Here is a 23,013-nt window from a genome sequence, read left to right on the forward strand (position 1 = left end):
ATCCTAACCTTAATCAGTTAACTGCTTCATAATAGGTAGGATCATAGGATAAGCCATCCTCTTTCTACATGCTTACAATTACTGTTACTGTTAATGGAAATTACATGGCCATACAGATAATTCATGTAATGTTCACTTGATCATGAACCAAAAATGATAAATACTTGAGGGGAATCCTTACTAGTATTTCAAGTGGTTTATTAAAAAAAAAAAAAAAAGAGTACAAAGTTATTTAATAAGCTGAGTATCAATCTATCTGCTTCAGTTCATTGCTTTCCTACAGGCAAAGCTGACAAATTTCTTTACCCAGACGTTTGATCGATACCCGTAGAGCAATACATGAAGCTGTTTCTCCACAATGCAGTTTATTCAGAGCCCTTTAAAAGGCAGAAGATGGGAAACTGATCTGAAGGCACTTGAAACGTATCAGAAGGTACAGTTCTTGCATCAGGTTGTACTATCTGGCATGCAATGATGCTCTCAGAGCACCACACCAGCACCAATACCCCTAAAAGCCTGTTCTTCCAGGGATGTTTAATGAAACCAGAGCTTTCTGGGCCAAGCACGGGCATGAGACACAGATCTGGGACAACTCCACCCATCCCACCGTCCGCGCTCTGAACGAGGAAAGTCTAACGAGGGATTCACTACCCTCTCTCCTCACGGAATGGGCAGCGTCAGGTTAGAAACTTCTTCCAAGGAAAGAGCTTAAAAAAAAAAAAAAAAAGAAGTGTTTAACTCTCTGGAGAGGTACCATACTATTTCTGAAGGATGTGAAAGGAAAAGAAAATGATTCAGTGGGGATTTTTCTTCATTATCACCCAACCCAGAGAAGTGAACACACAATGAGCAAAGGTCTACACATATTGATTTTAGAGCTGAGGAAGTGTGCAGCTAACAGCTTTTTAAGTATCTCCATTTTCAGTTACTTCAACAAAATTACCAATGAACAGTGTAACAAAGTGAAAGTTTCTGTAGGAAATTGCAGACTAAAAATGATCATTTAGGTTGTGAAACGTTCCTTTTCATTGAAAGTAAAGGGCTTTTAAACGCAGAAGTAGAGTTACTGGGGCACTTTGCAGCGTTATCCTCACTAGACATTTCACAAACCGTAATCTGTCTCTCTTTCAGGACGATAATCTTAACACAATTTTGTTGTTCAGAGACTTTTAAAACCAAAGAGTACCTGCTGGAGGCATTCTGACTGGGAACACCATAACCAACCTCCGAGGGAAGCGCCAACACTGCACGGCATTAAGACACCAAACCCCACCACCCCCCGCCTCCCCAACCCGCCCGGCACAGCGGCGCAGCAGGGCCGGGACGTTCATTAACGGCTCCGAGGGGGCAAAGCGCCGTTTACCGAGGGGCCCGGCGGCACTCTGAGGGGACACGGGCCCCCCGAGGGGATGCCGCTCCCTCTCCCGCCCAGCGGGACCGGGCGCGCGGCTCTCGCGAGAACACGGGCGGCCGTCGCCTAGCAGCCAGGCCGGCCTGCGGCCGCCACAGCCCCGACATGGAGCCCGGCGGGCGGCGGGAGCGGCGGTGGCGGCAGCTCCAGGGGCCGCGGCAGGAGGCGGCGGAGTATTACCGAGACCACCGAGTGCCGCAGAGGATGGAGGAAGCGCTCAACGCCCTCTTCCCCCTGCGCCCCGCGGATCTCTACGGGGAGCTGGTAGCGCGGGGAGGGAAAGCAGCGCGCAGCCGCTCGCCCCGGCTCCTCCTGAGGGGAGTCCCCGCCGCGGCGGGCCCGGCGGGACGAGCGGGGCCGGAGGGGGCTTACCTCGGCGAACAGGGGCCTTCCCGGCCCCGTGTGGCGCTCCCCGAGGCGCCCGTACGTGCCCGCCGTACCGGCCCTTCCCGGAGCCCCCTCCCAGATACCGGGCGCAGGCCCCGGGCTCCCTGCTTGCCCTCAGAGAAGGTGGTGGTGGTGGTGGTGGGGGGTGTTATCTGCCCCAGGGGGTTGATAAACCAACAGGTTGATGGGGGGAACTGGACATCACCGTGATTACAGTTAAGCTTAAATAATTTCCTGCTGACTCGGGCGGGGTCTGCGGTGGTTTTGTGTTTGTAACCAGTGGCACTTTGATGCTGGGACAAATACATTTCTGCAGCAGTGGGGCTTTTCATCCAGTGTTGGTTGCTTGTCCCAACACAAGAACAATGTTGGCTTGTGAGGGCACAGATGGACATCCCTAATAAATCTGCTGCTCAGCACAGTGGTGTCTCAGGCCAGTGGCAACAAGAGAGTGGGTGCTGCTAGTCACACTGCAGCTGTTCCTGAAAAGCAAATGGGCCTCAGTGGAAGTGTCAAGAATCAGACTGATTTTATCTGTTCACAGTGGGAAAAGTATTGTAGGCAGTAGTCCTAATGAAAACTCTATTAGCAGTGGTACTGGAATTGCCAACTCTACAACAGCGAGCAACACTTAGAAAAAGAATAATCTAATATGTTCTTTGATGTAAAAGCGGCTGAAACGTTTCATTACATCTTTCACCATTTCTGATCTCCAAGTTTTTTGCCACGACCAGTGGAAGGGACGAGAACTGGTAATGCCTGTTCTAGCCTTGCTTGGTGTTTGGCATTTGGCGTGTTCCCCTTCTATGTAGCTAGAAGTGTTTCTTAGTTTTCCCATTTGGTAAGTCACGGTTTGCTGACTGTCTCTGATACCAGACTAAAGAATGAAACTAGTAAGGAAGTATGCAGTAAACCTCAGGTAGCAACTTAATCCTTTTTTTAAAGCAACCAACATTGCTGTTTATTAAATACGGACAGAGCCCCAAATATATTCTCATAGTTGGAGGATGACAGTTCAACAGGCCCATTAAAGACCGTGTTGGAAGAAGTAAGAGAACTCTGCCTGCTAGAAGTTTAGGTTTTCCCCTTTCTCGCAGGGCTCAAAGCTTGCTAACCTAAAATCCCATATTTCCCATGGATTAGTGACCCCTAGCTACATCAGTTGTCTTGTGTCCTTTTACTAGGTGTGGAATACCTGCAACTGCTTAAAATTGTGCCAGCCTTGTGAGCTCAGTTCTGTCCATCCAAAAAACCACTTGTAATGAGGAGAGTTTGGTCGTTGTGATAAAAAACTTTACATCAAGTACATTCTCTAAGAGAGGAGACCACAAAAGGAGTAGTTATCATTGTTATTGAGGAGCTGGCTGACAAGCTTCTCTTCCTTCCAGATTAAATCTTCTGCTATGAAGATCTTTAATATTGCATCGGTCGAGTGTTGAGACACATGAGACACTGTACATATGTATTTGATGAAGCAAACTTGAAACATTATTAGATGTCTGAGACATTAAATACTTTCTATAAGCAAGAAGTATGTTCTGAAAATACTTATAATTTTTCCCTGACTACAGCCCATATAAAATTTTATGCATAGCATTTCACATGAGAGCTTCTGAGCAGGAGGATTTTGGTTAAAGATTGTTTCAAGTATTTTTATTAGGGAAAAAAATATTATTTTAAAGCTTGATAACTACTTGTTAATAGATAAATACATGGAAGATTACTACAGGAATTTTAATATAGCAGTAGGATTTAGCAGAATTCTGTATGGATTTCTAAGAATTTTTCTTGTCCAGGATGTTTCATCCCTTCTTATGAGAGAGAAGAGACATGTATTTTTTCAAGATCTTATCCACAGACAAAATCATTATTTAAAGCACATCACTGCACAGGGGAGGTGGAGGCTATGTGAATTCTAATAGAAATGAGCACGATGACTATTTTTGTTATTCAGTGTAAAGCCAAGTAAGCTTTGGACAAATGCCTGTTTTCTAGGAGGGTTAAGAAGACTTTGATACTCATCACTAACTTTGCCAAATAAAACACATCTTCATCTAACCATGCTTAGATATGAGTTGGATCCGTTCCCTGAAATCTCATTCGTAAGCAGATAATATAGAAGTAAATGTGCAGTGTGACAGAAGTATTTTGAATACTGAAACGTATAAATGGATTTGCTCAATGGTGGATTTGGTTGAAATATATTTAATGGAAATTAAAAGCCTCTTTGCATAGAAATTGACTTTTAATGAAGTTCTTTCTCTTTCATTTAAGGCTAACTACTTTTCTAAATTCTCAAAAGCTCCAGTAATATGCAAATTAGTTGGAAGAAAAGTTATTGATGGAGTTGGTCAGCCAACATTAGAAGTAGAAATATACTGTACAGTTAAAAACTATGAGAAGGTATGAGCTGCTGCTTCTTGTTTTATTTGTTTTAATAAGACAGTATCAGGGAGTGGTACTATTCTACTTACATCCTAAGGAACATTTTATTTTCCATCTTTAATGAAAGGATATGAATCTCTGGAACTCAACACTTGAGTGTTGTAACTTAGAAAAAAACCTGTCATGAACAGTTAGACAGTGGCAGCAACTATAAAAACTTTATTTTCCATCAATTAGACAATACTCATCTTTATTTTATGAGTGGGATGTGACAGTGCATCTTTACATATTAAATTTCTGTCTGTCTTAATGATCGTGTAGCTTTTCCTTATACCCTATATCTAGCCCTGTAAGTTCATTTTCCATTTCCATTTTTCTTTTTTTTATTATTTTCAGATTGTTATATTTCTATTTCTATGACAGTGTTTCAGAAAAAATATAGTACAGGTGAAAAACACAGTATAGGTGAAGGCACTATTTTACACTGAGCTAATAGGCTGGTGTGGGTGACATTAAGTCAAACGTATCCGTCTACCACCTGCAATGCAAAATTGATGATGCATTGCCATCTCTCCCCCAACCTGAAATATTCACGATGCTGTCTTTGCATCTCTAGCTATTGTGGAGTAATTATTTATACTTTCCCTCAGGTAAACTATGTTTCACTTCATTCTTGAATTAAATATAATTTCATAGATATTCACAATATGTAAAGTTAATGCTATTAATGCAGGCAACTCTGTGATATTTGTAAATTATGTCTTCATTAAGTGAATTTTCTCAAGTATCATTTATCTTTCAGCAGTACAGAAAGATAAGATTCAATTACCTAAGTAAGACAAAATGTAACTGATTGTGAGGGACGGCATTAAGCATGAATGCTGATGAATCGTGGTACAACACACTACCACAGCTGCAATAAAAGATGTCCTAATGACTGTATGGTCTTTAAAATAACTCCATTCTATTCTGATAACAAAATACACGTGTAAAGCAGATCTGTCAGGAGGTTTTTGCCTAAGTAGTTACAATTTAGGTCAAGAAATTTGAATAACATCTGTGATTACCAAAGTATAAGAGACTAAGAAGAAGGTGCTGGATGAAAAAAGATAAATAGGTGGAGCAAACAGTAGATTTTGAGATAGGTACTTGATGAGCTGGTAGGGACATATACTTATTAGTCTTCCAAATGACATTTGCAAGTTAGAAATTAAATAGTGTTGTAAGTCTTTTTACATTTTTTTCAGAGGATTTGTTCCGCTGTTATGTCTTTTCATTCTCAAATACCTGAAAATGCATTACCTGAAACAAATGAAGCTGATGAGAAAGAAAGAAATGACTCTGTTAACACTGCTGTGGAATGGGTCAGTGACTCACTGAACACAATGTTAAGAGACTTGAAGCCCACTGACCAGTGTAAAGTTGATGAGATGCTTGGGTAGGTCTTGCATATTATGCAAATTATTGCATTTGAAATATATACCGTTAATTTATGTTGAAATGAAAAACATATAGAATATTCAATGTTTTCTAGTATTCTTTTTTATATACTTTTAGGATGTGATGTCTATCTCAGATACGTTGCACTGTATTATTTCCTGCTTTTTTCATAATTATGATATGAAAATCTTGCTGTTCTTTACAAGGTTTCATACCTGCGATACAAAAATATCTAATGTGTAAGAAAAGTATCTTCAGTCTAAGAAAAAAATGCCTGGACACGTTCATGAGTCAGAGGCTCCATTTAAGAAACTCATTCAGTGCCAGTTTAATTCAGCAGGGATGTTTTTTTCAGACTGTGACTCCACTTCTGTTCGTTGCACTGCACAACAAAAGTAGTACGAAAGGCCCGTGTGTGTGTGTGTCTTCTGCATTGAGCAAATCCACAGAAAACATATATACCTACAGTTTTCAGGTTCTGGCAGAGCCTTCTCTCTGAGCAGGCTACTCCAAAAGGCTTCTTACTTGGTGCAATTAGTTTCTTTGGAAACATAATTCCTTTAGTAAGCATGCATGTTTATTTTTTCATACAATTATTTCTTCTTGGGAGCATCGCAAAGTTAAAAAGAATGGCCACATTTTCCCGTTCAAAGAAATATGTCTGTTTTTAATAAGAAAAAAACCCATAAATAAGATTTTAATGCATTGTTTACCCTACTTTATATATCTTACATACTCGGTTTGCTTGAATTGGGTGACTGTGACCCCTGTATGCAGTTTCCACTTCATGCATGGAATTGAAATTCAGCCACTTATTGAGCTTGCAGCTACTTAAATAACCAGTGTATAAATGACCTATTGGGTTAGCAACCTAGCCCAAGCTGTTCTATCTCATGAAGTCATGACAGGATCCTTTTCTACCCATGCAAAGCAAATACATCCTACATGCTAAGATTGTGTGCAGAGAGATGACTTTCAAACCAGTGTGATTTGAAAAGTATGTGTTAAAGTTTATAATATTTGCTTGTGGTTCTTTTTGTTTAATCAATGTTGCAGATGACTACCAAAAATGATGTCATTTATTGACTTCTCCAGCTTCACACCATGAGTCTATGGTAGAAGGTCAAATAGACGCCCTTAATCCACCTATTAGTATGTTCTTTAGCCTGCACCCTGTGTCTGTTTGTCACATGTCTGACAATATTTTGAGCCAGTAATCTTTATGCTTCTTCCTTCAGTGAATACTTTACAAAACAGGCAGAATTTAAAAAAGAAATTGAAAAGCAAGAAGAAGCAGCAGCAGAAGTCACTCTTGCCCTTACTTCATGTACTCCATCAGCAACAGCACTACCTGGGGGGAAAAAAGCAGCAAAACCAGGTTATAGTTTATTTGATTTTAATACTTTCTGCAATGCAGACATTGATAAAGGTGCTAAAATACTTTCTGAAGTATTCTGTGGACACTGAACACTTCCAAACACGTGACACACTGTCTCATGTTCAAAGGGCTTGATTACTGTCTCCTAAATCTTCTTTCTGATCACAGCAGAAAGGAGAGAGGGGAAAATACAGAGTTCTCTCATCATTCACATGCATTGGTTGAACTGAGTTTCTGCCTTTGTTTTACAGTTGGATCAGACAGGAGGTTATTACTCTTCTGAGTGAGGAATAAGAATGGAGGAGGATGCAAATGAAGAATAAAAATGAAAATGATAAGGAAAGAAAAGAAAAGGGAATCACAGAACTGAAGAGGAAAATGGAAATAAGATAGAAATTGAAAAGAATGGAAAGAGGGAGGAAGGGAAGTTTCTTGCTAACGCTGAGAAAAGGAGGAAATAAGGTGAAAAGCGAAAGAGAAAGAAGGAAGGGGATGAGATGGGAATGATGGGCAGTACAGATTAAAAAGAAGTAAGCAAACAATGCTACTAAAGGAAAAAACAGTGTGAGAGTAGAGAATCAGGGTAAATATACATGACCAAAAAAAAAAGAAAAACCCAAAGAAAAAAGCACAATATGTTACCTCCATATATGCATTGCCCTCAGAGAAAAAAAAAAAAAAAAGGTTTCTCACTTATTGGAAGGGCAGAAAAATTTGGCAAATTATTATTTCCTATCAGTTTTGTTTCAACTGTCATATACTGTCAGTAAAACCTCCCAATTAATATGTTAGATGCGTGCACAGTAAATTCACCTTTGACCTGAAATGTAACAGCTGCAGTTGTCAGGTCCATCCAGATATGGTCGTGTTGTATATTATACTTCCAGTCAAGCTTCTGCTGATACATATATTACTTGTTTTCACTCATTGTGTTTTCTTTATATTTGGTTGTGACATTGACTGTAATGTTATTGTTAGAATCAATAGCTGACTGTTAGGAGCCAACGATTACAAAGCTACTTGTTGTTACAGGAGGCCACTAACCAATGGTGACTTCCAGTAGCAGGTGCTTTCAGAGGTAGCATCTATGTTGTAATTTCTGCAGGTTACAAGGTAGGGTAGTGGAAAGGATCTCTGGGAAACACTGCAGTTTGTCAGAGTTGCTCGGTACTTGATTAGTAGTGTCTACATGTGTAGCTCTTCATCCTCAACGTAAGAGGTATAGAATCTGTGTATATTATGCAAATGATGTATGATCTAATCTGCAGATCCCATTAAGGTCCTGTTAAGAACATTTTCTCATAAAATGTCAGTTGTGTCCTGTAGAATTTATATTTCGTTGAAGTCAAAACTTGTATGGCACTCCAATTAGGAACCAAAGGAGCTGGTCAGAGTTACAAAAAGATAACCAATGCATATGATTCTTGAGAATCAGGCTACTTATTTCAGTTTCACATAGGTGCTTACTGTACGTGTTCATGTAAGCACTGTGGGCAATAAATATGATAGTGGGAACGGCTGGGTTTCGAGCATTTTGACGAAAGTTACTCTACTGTATCTGAAAGAGAAGTAAGTTACTTGAAAATTTAACAAGCCTCTGCACGTGGAATATTTAAAAGAATTTTTAAGAATTTTTAATTAATTTTAATTCTTTTAAAATATTTTAAAGAATATTTAAAATCTTCCAAGTTGTTTATGCAAAGGCTGAGTATATAAGGAGGACGATAAGGAATGTTGAAATCATGCTTATAAAATGAACGTGACAATTATATAACATTACTGGATATAAACATAGATAAATAAAAATACAGATGTCAGTGTCTGAAAGATATCCGAAGAAATGGATTTGAAATACATTTGACACCAGAGTGAGGACAGATACTTTGCTTACTTGTAAGGTCATTTCATATAAAACAACTGACAAGATAAAGTTTAAAAAAATAACTGATTCTTTTGTAATACGTTGAGTACATTCTGAAATGACTCATATTGCTGTGCTACATAAGCACATGTTTTAAACCCAGAAAATACTTAGCTACTCCTCTCTGTCTTGTAGGAAGGAAGGTGTCAGCCGCAGAGAGAATGATCCCACCTGCAGAACCCGTTGAATCGGTGCTTTGTGGCAGCTTGGCCATTGGGGCAACGTCACTTGCTATAGCTAAGGCTGGTGCCACCATTAGCCGTATCCCGTTGTACTTACATATTGCACTGCTGAAACATGGTCAGGTACATGTGACTTTTGTAATTTTGTTTATTTTAGCCCAGTTACCACAATTATTCTAGAATTCTGAAGCCAGTAGTCCCTCATGACAGTGGTATTAAATATAGTTCATAGAATACACCCTTAAGACAATTCCCTGTAGCAGCCTTTGAACCCGGTGCCGTAATTAAAATATATAAGAAATTATTCTGATTTTTAACATTTTTATTTTCACATGGTACTCCCAATTACAGGATTTACCTAAAGAAATGACTCTGCCACTCCCAATGGTTACTCTGTTGAACTGTGAAAAAATTCCACCTGCAAAACTGAAATTAATGAAAGAAGTTATGCTTATACCACCAGTTCAGTTATCACTCAAACAGGTACTGTTTCATTTTCAGTTTTATAAATTTATTCTATAGACTTCATATAAACTATATATGTACATAAGTATATAGATCTTTTCAATATAGTCTTTACAAACTGTATTTTTCATTTTTTGTTTGCTTGCAAGGCCAAAGTTTTAACAAATCTTAGTGCAGAGTTGTACCACAAGCAACATTAAAATAAGTAAATAGATGAAGATTTTAAAGAAGATACGTGAAGATTTCAAGTTAAAAATGTATGTGTTAGTATAGAGGAAAAAATCAGTGCATTGAAGAAGATGTAGGGGAATTGTGTTACACAACAATAAGAGATTTTAATGTTGTTTGGAAAGTGATTTTACTTCAGTAGATTATAAATAGTATCAGTTGATTGATAGAGCATGCACAATAACAAAACTAGTAACAAATTCACAGGAAAGCATAAAATCTTTGGGAATAAATTGCTTTAAAAATGGAATTGTGAAGATAGAAGGGAATACAAAGCAGAACAAAATCTATTCAAGGGGCAAGCAGGATGGATAAGGCAGACTGGATCAACCCTCTCTTTTTGTTTAGCCATGTGTTGCATTAAAGAATGTATCTGCACAAGATGCCTACATTAGGGCTGTGATTTCTACTTTGTATGCTGGTGACCTGAACAAATAGCTGAGCTCGATTCTCTTTCTTTTTCCTTTTCCTTTAACTTTTTAGAATTGTCACCAAGAGCTTTTAATAAGGTTGCTAATTCTGTACCTTTCAAAGACATAATGCCTCCTAGTGCTCATGGGAGAGTAGCAAGCTCTTTGCTGCAGTGCGAAAAATGCAGCCGTTCCTCCTGTGTTGCTGTGTTGTCAGCTGTGACTGACTTCTGCCCCCTTCAGTATTCCTTTACTGGCACAGTTTAAGAAAATCTGAAATGTCATTTAGGAAGTTAGCATTAAACTCCTACTAACTCAGATGAAAAGGAAAAAGAATCTTGTGTTAAAAGCAACGGATTCATTTAATTGGAGTGTTCCCCCATTCCCAGTATTTAAAATGAAGACAGCAATTTTTTCCCTGCTTCCCGGAAATGTTCTAAAGGTAGATAGATACATTCAATTTTGTCAGAGTTTCCAGTTAGGAAGTCTTAGCTAGTGTCACAATTGTGAACAGTGATTTACATCTTCTCAGATATTATGCAGACCCAGATATTGCTTACTTATTAGATTTGGAAAGGTCTCCTCTTGGGGGAGACTGCTTTTATTGCCATCCCATTCAGCAGCATAATCAAACATTCCTGTTCATTCCACTGCTACTAACCTTTTACCATTGGACATTTGACTGCATTTTGTGGGTGGGGGGGATTGTGTTAAGGAAATCTATAATAGTTTTTTTAAAAAAGGCATTGTATTAAGATTTGCATTTAGAATAAGAGTTCTCTCTCGCTTCTGATTTAAACTGCTAAAATGAAACAATTTATCTTTGTTTTGAAGATTACTGTTGTTTAATTTCAGGGCATAGAAAGAGTTCTGGATATTCAGAAAGAAATGACGAGACTGTTGGAATCTCCAGGCAAAGTGGTACAATAAAAACGTGTAATAATAATGTGATGTACTTCATTTGGTCTTTCTATTACTATTGTCTTTTTAAGCTTAAACATGGAATATGTAGCCTCTTACCAGGCTTAGTATCGTGGGATAGAGTAGGTGTTTCTCTGACAGATGAATAAAACAGTGGCCATTTGGTGCTATTAAAATAACGAAGATAGAATAATGCATTGTTCTAAGCATAGTAAGACGTTCTGTTTACCTGAAGAAGTATACTGGGAGTGAACGGTATCACAGTGAATATACAATATATGGTTCTGATCTTGGTAAGTCTCTCCACACACAACATGTATTAATCAAAGTCCTATTACCGTAGCAGTATATCAGTCTCAGTATGTGCACATGCTTTTGCAAAGTGAGGTTGTTGGGTGTCTCCAAGTACAGAGTCTAGATTCTCATTTCTGAGATCCCCTGTATTTTTGATAGGCTCAGTGGGAATCTTTTGAAAAACAAATGATGGTTGGGCTGTTGCCCACATAGAAATAAACATTTGATGTGAGTTACCACCTCAAAACAAAACAGGTTAGTTGCTGATATTATTCAAGACAAAACACAAGCTATTTCCTATCTTATCTTAAATATTTGCATTCTCTTTAGACCAAAATTCAGTCTTTTTTTTTTATTATTCTGAGGTGTCTCTGTCTTTTTTTGACTTTTCCATGGGATTGATTTCTTTCTTCTTTCACTCCAGCAGTCCAGTCCTCAACTAGCAGACAGTAAGAAAGGCAAAGCACATAATACAGGGAAGAAAGCTCCGGTAAGAAAAGCGGTTTTCATTTTAAGCCTTCAGCAAGGTATTAACAACAGCAGGGAACCAAAATGTTCTTCAGAAATTAAACATTAATCTACATTACCATTTTGGAAAGGTCAAGGCAAGACTTTTAAATATTCCAAATGCTCATATTTTACGTAATAATGTGGGTTCTTCTGACTATACCTTCTCTTCCTGTGCAATAATAACAGAAAGGGGAAATTCTGGAATCTGATCACTTTTCTCATATAGAAATCGTAGTAAATTATCCAGATGAGCATTTTGCAGGCCTGTAGCACCAGCAGAGAGCATGCCCTTTTGATCAAGTAGGCCATAAAACTATTACCTGTAAGACTTGCATATTGTGCTGTTTCCTAACTGGGAGCATAACTCCCGTCTTAATCGTGCTGTATTAAGTTCCTAGTTCCAGTTTGAAGTTATAGATAATGGCAGATACAGAGCAGTAGCGAAAGGGCAGCACTCACAATAGTGCACAGGACATTATTTTATATGACTCAAATGATCTTTTTTTATCACTTCAAAACCTGTAGTTTATAGATGAGTTTTCCAAATAGTGGGATGGAAAGGCCACGCGGGTTTTGCTCTCCAGTCTGAGATGATTAAAATATTATCAGGTGAGAACTGTAGAGTATACAAAAGAGAAGATGAATGAAAGTTCTCCCTTTTTTTTTTAACTTAACACAAAATTCATCATCATTAAGCAGCTGGCCAATGTTTTCCTGGTGGGTAATTTTCTTATTCTTATAATAACATGTACTGCAGCTGCAAGTTAAAATAATTCCTTAAAACATATTGGAATAAACAATGCATTAGATTCTCTGAAAAAATTCCATTTATTTCAATAGGAGAAAACTAAAGGAGATAGATAGTATGAGACTGAATTTTTAACTGATAAAAGCACCATGTTAGTGTGAACTTTTTTGGGGAAAAAAAACAGCAGGAAAAATGACAACATAGGCAGTGAAGAAGAAGAACTTGTTTAGGTTATAGAAGAAAAGTCTAGACAGAAGAATGTTTTTATGAAGATAAACAATGCTTTTAATAGAATGTAAGAAGGCACACCATATGGGTGCCTTGAAACCACAGGAAAATGCAGACTTAACCTCTATCTCACGTGAAATGCAGGAAGACTGCAGCATTTCTTGCTGTCCATTGCTGCAGCTGCTGTCTGGTGCTCCAAAAGCAGCAAATCAAATAGATTGTTTTTCCTTACAGTTTGCTACAAAATAATCTCATAACAATTTTACCTGTGTTTTCTTCCTAATTTTTTATATGAAGGAACATTCATATATCCTCTGTATCTAGGCCTCTGTGCTGTCCGCTGTAGTTAGTTCTCTAACTCTTGTCAAAACCGATGCCTTTCAGTTGACTTCTGCAGTCTAACCCAGGATTATATCCTGCTGCTTTCTGGACAATTTAGTGTCATTCTTTATAATCCAAAATCCCCAGACTTTAAAGTTAAAAATCAGTGTTTGAAAAATCCACAAAAACCCCAACAACAGAAGGACGCGTGCAATATTTGCTCAATGCAACTCTGCTTGTGGCTTATGTCCAGGAACACTGTTCCTGAGGCAGACAACTTCATGCAGCTGTGCTAGAGGTATTTCCCCTCTCTGAAATTTGTTCCTTCTAGAAGTCTTGGAAGATTCTAGTGTTTCTTGAACACTCCATAGAGGCAATATCGAAGTTGTAGTTGAAGATAAATGAGTAAAAGCTGTTTAAAAGTGATTTTGTGGCAAATGGATGGCCCACAGTACCAGAAACTTTTACATAGCATCCATGACAACTCATGGTGGTTAAGAGTGCCTTTACAATCTTTTTGTAAACCAATACTGGCCATATACGAGTGAGAAATACATGACTAGACATATTTCCAAGGACTGTTACCTCGTTTAGCACTTAGTTACCCCTCATTCATAGTTGTCCTTAAAGTTGCTAATGCAATTTCTGAGAACAGATTTATATTTTGATGACTGAAAGCAGACTGAAATGACAGTGAAAATATATATACAAATATTTTGTATATACATGGGTGCAAATAAAATGATTATTTTTGTTTTACTTTCAGCCACGAGCCTTAAAAAGAATATCACACTTAGGTTGCCTAATAACAGGATGCGATAATCTAGAACAACCTCTACTCCTAATGCAAACAGCTTGCAACAATCTAGGTCTGGAGCTAGGAACAGACATGTACTTAGCAATAAATTGTGCTGCTCACGAATTAATGGATTATGTAAGTTATTTTCAATATCAGTTTTGTTGGTTTTTAAAAGGAATGTAGCTATTTGGTAACACTATTTATTGTTACATTGCAAACTCACCTAGAAGCTTCTAACTCAAATTTTTTAAGGTAGCAATCAAGCAAACCAGAAGAATTGTCTCTGCATTTATAAATTATGGTTGAATCAGTCCTACGAGTGTAGCAGATAACGTTATTGGCTTGTGAGTGCAAGGGGACGAGACATGCAGACCTCCTTCTGGTAGCTTGCTGCGGTGGGAGCAGTGAGGATGCGTGTATTCCTCCTCCGCAGCTGTACCAGCTGTACTGCTGGTGCATCTTGCGCGGAATAAGGCTCACTGGTCCAAGGCAGACCCCCATTGCAGCTTGTGTCCCGCCTTACAGGAATCTCTGTTACTTTCATGATTTAACTGTAATCATTCAAATAGTATAAGCCTGCCTGCATCGCCCAGGTTTATTCCTTTTCTCTGTTTATTTATTTGATAAGATTTTTCAGATCAGGCTGTGTCGAATATAGCAAACTTTTTTAATGGGCAAACACCTACTACCATGCCCTATTTAACTAACTGCCTTCATTTCACATTACATCTCAAGACAATTTTGAATTAAATTATTAAATGGCACATCCTGGTGGATTTATTTTTTTTTCATTTCACCACAAGGTATAAATGAAATAATTATCTTCCATCCACCTTGCTTTCAAGGATGAAGATGAAGAAACTATTTACACAAGTATACTTTTGTAATTCCTTCGCACCACTAGATGCTTATTTCTCTATTTTAATACACTACATGTGTTGTTCTCTTCAAACTACCTTGACCTTTCTATGTATTTTACTATGGTATGTGCGTATACCCACTAACATTCTTCTCATTCTGTATCAACATTCATTCTTTGATTCTTATTTTCAAGATTTTTGTTTGACAAAGTTTATTTATTTTCAGCTGAATTCTTAAAGCTCTTGCCACTTGTTCTAAGACCAATAAGGTTTCTCTAAGCAGAAAAAGAAACTCCCTATTCTGTTGAATAGCTAATGAGATTTTTGTGTATTTGGGTGTACTACAGTGACAAACCTGCCATTATTAATATCTTTTGTGAAAGCAGTTGTTTTCCTGACAATTTATGGTATCTGTTTCCTATACCAGAATGAGCAAAATCTTAACCATTGAATTATCAGTAATTCTGTAATGTTCTGTTATTGAACTGTTAAAGTCACTAAAGCAGTGTGTATTCTGGCACAGTTTGGCAGTGTGCTCGTAATGATCCTTGTACGCTGCAGTTTGTGCTTCCCATAAAGGTAAGCCTAGTTTTAAACTAGGCTTTTTGTGAAAGGGAAAAGACACAAGGAAAAGCAATATCTTGTTTCTTAGCACTGAGGGTGCACTCCGTTGCCTTCACAATATTTTCTTTATGAAAACGAGGATAAAAAATTAACTTTTTTTGGAAGTGAAAAATGATATTTTTCATGCAATATTTTCATGCATTTAATAAAAATGTGAAATATTACTAACTTTATGATAAAGTAGTATAAAACTGGCGCCATTGCCTACGAAATGCTGAAATAGATCCCCCTTCTTTTGGGAATGCCATCTTTCAGGGACTTTGGCATGAGCCCACTGGAACCCACTGTTACTTTAGGCAGAGTTTTCGGTAACAACGTGCTGACCACTTAGACGTAAAGTAGACAAATGAGTATGTGCTTAATGAAGAACACACAATCCACTGCTGTAATAGAGATACTAGTGTCACAAGACCTGTACGTTTATGTTAGTACTCTGGTTTTTAAAGTGTTACCTTCCTTACCTTTTATGCTTTTTACTTTACTTTTTAGGTTAAAGGAAAATATGAAATACTCACTGGAATGTTCAAAAGTCCCGATGAAATGGTTGACATGTATGTGGAACTGATTAATAAATTTCCTTTTATTATAGCATTAATAGATCCCTTAAGAAAAGAGGTAAGATACCACAGTGCAGTCCTTGAAAAATGGATAATACTGTTAAGTGGCACATCACTGAACTTTTCACATTTTTACCAAACATATAAAATACGAAGCTGCTGGTTTTGGAGTCTTTAAGCACAAAAATATCACTATAAAAATGTGTTTAACAATTTATTTGCACATCTGTGGTTGACAATAACTCTAAATTTTTCTGTACTTTTGACATAATTCCTCACAGAAAATAATCCTGGCATGAACAGAATATGGTCAGTACAAATATTTTAAAGAACTACAAGAAAATGCTTTCTTTTGTCTGATTGTACTTGCTAAACCACTGTCATTTTTATTACATTTTCCTTCTTATGTAAACAAATAATTCAAATTATAAAATCAAATTATAGTATTCAAGTGATATATAAATGATACTGTATTATATTATATGGGAGAAGCTGAAATTGGGACATGCCTTGTATATCGCTTAGAATCACTCAAAAAAAATTGTTGTTGCTCTTCTTTGTGATTGAAATTTATACCCAAAGCCAGAACAAACCTGTCACTGGCAGCATTGCTCGGCAGAATTTTTAAAGTGGTAGTAAAATACCACGTATTTACCACTGTGAGCAAAGTTAGAGGAGTTAATTTAGTGTGGCAAATAGATTACAACAATCAATACTATTAAGCATGTTATCAAGTTATAGCTGAGTGAAAGAAACAGATTGCATAACCTTAAATATTAGCATTTATACATAAGATTAAGTATCCATGTATTGCAAAAAAAGATAAAAACTGAATTATAGCAGAATCTACAATTACAGACCTAGATTGTGCAGTTGCACAGCTTAATAAAAATTTGTTCTTGCTGTTGAATTGCACATTTTACCTTCTTTAAAATAAATACATGGGGTTTGTTTTCATGAACAAAACATGAAGACAGTGATTGAAAGGGGAAGCAAAGGGATGTTGTCTTTGTGAATCTGCCCAGTGCCTGAATCAATAATTCTAAAACAGATGAACTGCAAAATCCATCTGATTCTGTTCTTAACTGGAACTTTAAAAGTTCATTTTTTGAGTATCTATGTTTCCTGTTTCCTCACTCTAGTTCCCCTTGCCTCCCTGCGCTGTTTCAGTCTGACTCTCTGCATTGCCCATGTTCAAACCCACCAGAGTATTCCCCGCTCCTGCCAGGGCTGCAAAATTCCTTGAGAATTCTTGTGAAGAAACATATTTGCAATATGAAAATCTGCAGGAGAATTACAACAGATAGTGAAGTACGGTTTGACGTAGAATCCTGTTAAAGGAAATGCCTCTCCTCCTCCTCCCCCCTCACAAATCTACAAAGTTTGCTCATGCCACATCTTTGCCACAGATAATTAGATCCTTAAGGATTAGCTCTGGTACCAATTCAACAATTCATTGCCAGGCAGCAGACCACTGTAATGCTTAAGTTTAAATATTTCTTCAGGTGTCAAAAACTTCATTTTCCACTGACACGTGGGTTTGAAATCCTTATAGGAATGGACCCTTATACAGATTGCAACTATACAGGTACAAAAGTCTGTCCGATCTGCAGACCAAGAATTATTACTGGCAGAATTAATAACTAGAAAAGTGATGTTTTTAATGTGAGAACTTTGTATTCCGTGGTCACAAAGAAAGCAAAGAAATTAATTCATAAATTTCTTCTTTCGAATTATTTATATATCCTGGTCCTTTCTTTATCCTTAAATCTCAGTACCATGCGGACAGTGCATTAAAATCAAGAAACAAAGACCATAAAAAGAATGGAGCTTTGCTGGAAAGAGAGCGTTGTGTTCTGCTGTTCCCTATGGGTCACTCTTACAGCTCTGATCATCCTGTCTTGATCCGTGCCATTGATTCTATGACTGCCTCCTGTTTCCTTATTTCATATTCACACAAATATTATGACACTTAAAATATTAGCACAAGAAGGAGTCCTCTGGATAAAACAATAGAAAATTATTTTATATTCCACTAAAATTAAATAAATTTCAGGAAGGAACTTAAAATAGCAAACTCCTACAGTCAATTTAATTTTAAATATTTTAAACTATACTTGTATGCAACTAACTTTGATTAATTCCAGATTACAATTTATGTTTTCTAGCAAAATCATAAAATCCAAGCAGGATTCTGATGGTATGTTTTTCTTAGGTAGACAGATATAAAATGCAATATAAAATATAATATGTTTATATGAAGGGTATCTTTAGGATTAAATCAGAATTTTTTTTTTATTTTTTTTTTAATTTTTACCTCCTCGATTAGGGTTTTCATTCAGTTTAGTTTTATTTAACTCCGGCTATTTACTTGATTGGTTATGCAGGACAGACAACAATGGAATAACATATGTTGTGCTCTTGGTTCCAAATGTTACCTGATTGCTGAAGATGCTGCCACGTGTATTTCCAAACTTAAAAGTGACCAAAAGATAAACATACCGACGTGCAGCGGTGTTGTCCTAAAATACATTAACCAAACCAAGGTATCAGACCTCATAGAACTTACTGGACTTGTAGACGGTGAGTAGAGGGGGGAAAAGCCTGACTTTCACACCCTACAAGTCAATAAATAGTGTTGCTGCACCTGTAAATATCACATCTTTTTATTTCATTATTGTCACTTGTAATTTAGAAAGCACTTGTCAGAAGAAACTGAAACTCATGTTTTGATTCGCAAATCTCTGCTCAGGAGCTTAAAACAGCATTCAAAGCTTCAACTGCGGTAAATTAATACATCGTGGATGTTTTGAATGTGGGCGCCCTTTGACACCGCAGCTAAGTGGCATACAGTTAGATATCAGAACTAAACAAAATAAAAAAAGATGTAGTTGAGTAATATGAATTTTGGCTAATTCTAGCATTAATAATTAAGAAATACAAACGAATCCAAAATGTTTAAAATTGCAGTTCACATAGATTATTGACTACGTATTATTGAGCGTTTGAGGTAATAGTACTTGTGCAGTTTCAAATGTAAGATTTCTCTTTGAATCAATTTTTCTTTATTCATTTTTCTACCCAAGGAATAGATGGGCAGATTTAATATATCTAAGTTCCTTCCTTATTCTCTCAAAAAGCCCAGAATCACTATATCAAAGCAAGTAAATAGCAACTTAAGGATTTCATTCAGTCATGATGATAAGCTCTTTTTTATAGTGAAGAAAAATCATTACTGTAGTAAGGAACACGTTTAAAATAAATAGAACAGCCTGCTAGCCCATAGAATACATTACCAGAGAGATCAGCTAGAGACAGAACTTCGGGTAGGATGTTAGATACTCCCGTAACCATGCTGAAAATAAAACATAATGTAACAAACTCATATTGTTTACATCTCTACGCGACGGGCTTCATTGGTTTTACTCCTGTTCTTATTCAAGCTTTGATAGCCCAAAGGTAAAAAAAGAATGAAAAGGCCAAACGATTTGTGTGTCGAATATATAAAATATACACTAATGAAGGTTTTACTCTCCCGTTATATATAGGTCAAAGACATATTACCATATTAGGAAGTCCAGATGGAGAATCTTCTGATGACAGCCTTGTGGATCTGGTAAGTATTGAAAGCTGTTCAATTGCAGAATTGCCAGAGCACTGCTTTTAACGTGAACTATTTTTTAAGGAGAAAGCCTGTTTCTGCTTGAGACAAAAACAACGTTTTACAAAATGGGCTTTTTTTTCTAGAGAGTTGCTTTTTTTCCCCGCAGAGAGTTAATCTTCGAGTTTAAAGAGCACAGACAGGAAATTTGCCAAAGCAGGGAGTACATTCAAAAGTGTGTATGATCTATGTGGTTGCATTAGTTTATATGAAAATGTGCGTTACTTAAAACATTTCTGAGTAGTAATAATATTCCAGGCAAAAATTCTTAACACTTATATATTGAGTCTTTTTGTATTAAAGCTACATTTGCAAATAAAATTTCATTTCATGCGCCCGTGAAAATTATTGTTTGCATCCAACAGATCTTTCACAAAGAGACTTTATTTCTATTTAAAGGAGGGTTTTTATCTGTAGAAAGATGAGAGCGTTAAATTAGAAGTAGGATGCCATGTTTAATAATTAAGAATGACTCCAATTCCCAAACTGTGTAGTTTTAAAATACGCACTTTCTCGTTTAAGGCCGTTGGACTGGGTGCCAGGTTTATCAAGTTGGGAGGTCTTTCCCGCGGAGAAAGGGTGACCAAATACAACCGCCTTCTTGCTATAGAGGAAGAACTGGCCAAGAATAGAACGCTACGTATGAGCTTCTTTCTTACTTTGTTTTCAGCTTGCAATGAATACGGGAACAAAGATTGGAGGGAGAATGATTGAAACTGCACCACAGGAGGGAAGCGAAATCAAAAGACTATAAATAAGCGCTGACAAAAAAAACCTAGGATAGCACTTGCCACAATGTATATTGTTGTCCTAATGGATTATCTGTTTACTGAATGTTAAAATAGACCCCTTCTTGAGGAGTAGCCTACATTAAGCTTTTTTCCAGAATTAATTGGTTGGAGTCTTGAAGCCCACAGCGCAAAAGGAACAAAACAAAACCCATGCATATAACACGCCGAAAAGCTGCCAAAATGGAATTTTAGGCCAAATACCCCACCTCCCTCAAGCCCCTAAACATATATTGCTAACAAAACTTCTTTTCAGGGCCCGCTTTTGTGAGTTGCATTTCCAGCAAAATGTGTTTGGAAAGCTACAATTGCATGGGGAAGCGCTAAATAAAACCCAAGAAAACCCGAAGCTGACGATGCACATTCAGCCTCAGCCACTTGTATGCATCTGCCCGCGGTGCAGGATCTGCATCTTCTTTTTACGCTGGGCTCTGCACTGTTAAATGCGGAACAGTTCATTAGAGCCACTTCTCACTTGCTCAGGTATCAATCAAGCCAGAATAAAGGCGTAGGGTCTGAAGGGGAGGCAGAGAGACAAGGAGAGGAAAAAAGAAAGGAAGGAAAGGGTCTGCAAGAATTTATTGTGCCTAAGAAAAAGAAAAATGAAGGAGAATTAAGTCATTTTACCCTCTTGTTTCTAATCATTTCCAATGTTCTGTGCATAGGATAGCAGCACTTGACATGCACACTATAGAACAAAGTTTTTATTTAAAAAAATTTTAATTGAAAATATTCTGAGCCTTTGAAACCTCCCCCTTGCTCATACGTAATCATTGCAAAAAGCAGAAACATAGACAGAAATTATTTTTTACTAAGAAAGTAGTTTCACAGAACGCACTTTTCAAAAACAAGACGGATAATTATGGAACTATGAATTTTAACTGCCGCAGCAGTATTAATATATTCCCTATTCAAATGGTATAGTCTGAATAAAAGAGCTTGAGTCTGACAAATATTTAAACCTGTATCTTGTGAAATGAAATAGCAACAATTCCCGAAGCCGTTAATCGTTTGGCAGAAATAAAATCCAGTAACTAAATCATCAGCAGGGAAATATTGAGACGGCAGGTCTGAGCTGCATACCAAGCTCTTCATTTGGCTGGGCGATGGAATACACCGGAGAGCCGAGGAGGAGAGGCCTCAGTGAGTGGCTGATAGATGGGAGGTGACGCTGACCCGTCAGGAGTCCCCCCAGGAGCCGCTGAGCGGGGCACGCAGCTGGGCCCCGGGGCACGGTGACACCCGGCGCCCTCGGCGCTCCTGCTGCCTCGTGCCCTCTCCCTGGGAGCCGCGGGGGCTGCGGAGGAAGCGGCCCAAGCGCAGCCCCGATGGCGATGCTGATTCAGCCTCCAGATGCACCTGGAAGGCGCGTGTGAATGGCTCGCCAGCTGAATCCCGGACTGGCCATCCCTTTACTAAAAAGTAACGTATTCGGTGTTATCACCAAGACATACTCAGTGACAGGGTGGGCGTTGTGTATGTGGCAAACCAGGGAATGGGGTGGTGAGGATAGGGAAGAAGGAGCATCACAGAATTGGGAAAAATCGCGAGAAGAGAGGCAAAGCGTTAATTACAGGAGGAACATCTGAACTTGGGCTTACGCAGAGCTGTTAAAGGCCGGGGCAGAGAAGAGGCGCAGGCTGCCGCTGGGACGTTCGGCAAGAGAAGCAGTGCAGGGGAGGGCGGGTGCTCAAGTGAAGGGCAGCAAGGTGAGGTGGTCGGTGCAGAGGGGAATGCAGTGAACATCCCGCTCGAGCTGCTGGGCACCGTCCCCTGGTTCTGTAATCAGGGTGCAGGACTGTCGCGCCTTGTTCCTGAGGACCAGACTTAAAGGTGTTCAGAGACTCTGGTAAGAGCATAAAGGGGGGGCCTTAAAGGGGGCCTAGAGGAAAGCTGGGGAGGGACTCTTTATCAGGGAGTGGAGCGATAGGACAAGGGGGAACAGTTTTATACTGGAAGAGGGGAGATTTAGATTAGATATCAGGAAGAAATTCTTTCCTGTGAGGGCGGTGAGACACTGGCCCAGGTTGCCCAGAGAAGCTGTGGCTGCCCCATCCCTGGAGGTGCCCAAGGCCAGGCTGGACGGGGCTTTGGGCAACCTGGTGTGGTGGGAGGTGTCCCTGCCCAGGGCAGGGGGTGGCACTGGATGATCTTTAAGGTCCCTTCCAACCCAAACCGTTCTATGGTTCTACGATCATGTGGCATTTTAAAAAAATCTGTCTGCACCAGAGAACATTACAAGAAACCAGATCACAGCAAACATGAGATTTTTTTCTCTTCTATTTCAGGTGAAGCAAATCTTGCATTTATTGCTTTTGATGAAGAATCACAGCCAGAAAAACAACTTTCTGATGTACTTCCTCCCCCAACGCAGGATTCGTTGCCTCCACAGCTCTCTCAGCTCCCAGAGAACAGCACACTGACCTAGCTTGTCAACATCAACTTTTAGATAAATTTATATTAAAAAAAAATTCTGGTAATAAACTCAAATATTA

At 38.4% G+C, this 23,013-nt stretch overlaps 1 protein-coding gene across 3 annotated transcripts; it reads left to right on the forward strand.

Moving 5' to 3' along the window:
* The first annotated feature begins 1,470 nt into the window (after positions 1-1,470).
* Positions 1,471-23,013, forward strand: ENO4 (enolase 4). 3 transcript variants are annotated; one of them, XM_074591341.1, is made up of 14 exons: positions 1,471-1,675; positions 4,073-4,201; positions 5,431-5,621; positions 6,862-7,001; positions 9,058-9,227; positions 9,456-9,587; positions 11,063-11,128; positions 11,847-11,912; positions 13,996-14,163; positions 16,002-16,127; positions 18,457-18,652; positions 19,618-19,685; positions 20,253-20,370; positions 22,807-23,013. In XM_074591341.1, the coding sequence occupies exons 1-14, from the start codon at positions 1,517-1,519 to the stop codon at positions 22,944-22,946; spliced, it is 1,869 nt and encodes a 622-aa protein (XP_074447442.1). In that variant the 5' UTR covers positions 1,471-1,516; the 3' UTR covers positions 22,947-23,013. The 3 variants fall into 3 exon arrangements, with proteins under 3 accessions (XP_074447442.1, XP_074447444.1, XP_074447443.1); XM_074591343.1 differs by lacking the exon at positions 13,996-14,163 and having other exon boundaries at positions 1,503-1,675; XM_074591342.1 differs by lacking the exon at positions 4,073-4,201 and having other exon boundaries at positions 1,503-1,675.

This window comes from Larus michahellis, chromosome 6, assembly GCF_964199755.1.
Source record: "Larus michahellis chromosome 6, bLarMic1.1, whole genome shotgun sequence".
NCBI classification, from domain to species: Eukaryota; Metazoa; Chordata; class Aves; order Charadriiformes; family Laridae; genus Larus; species Larus michahellis.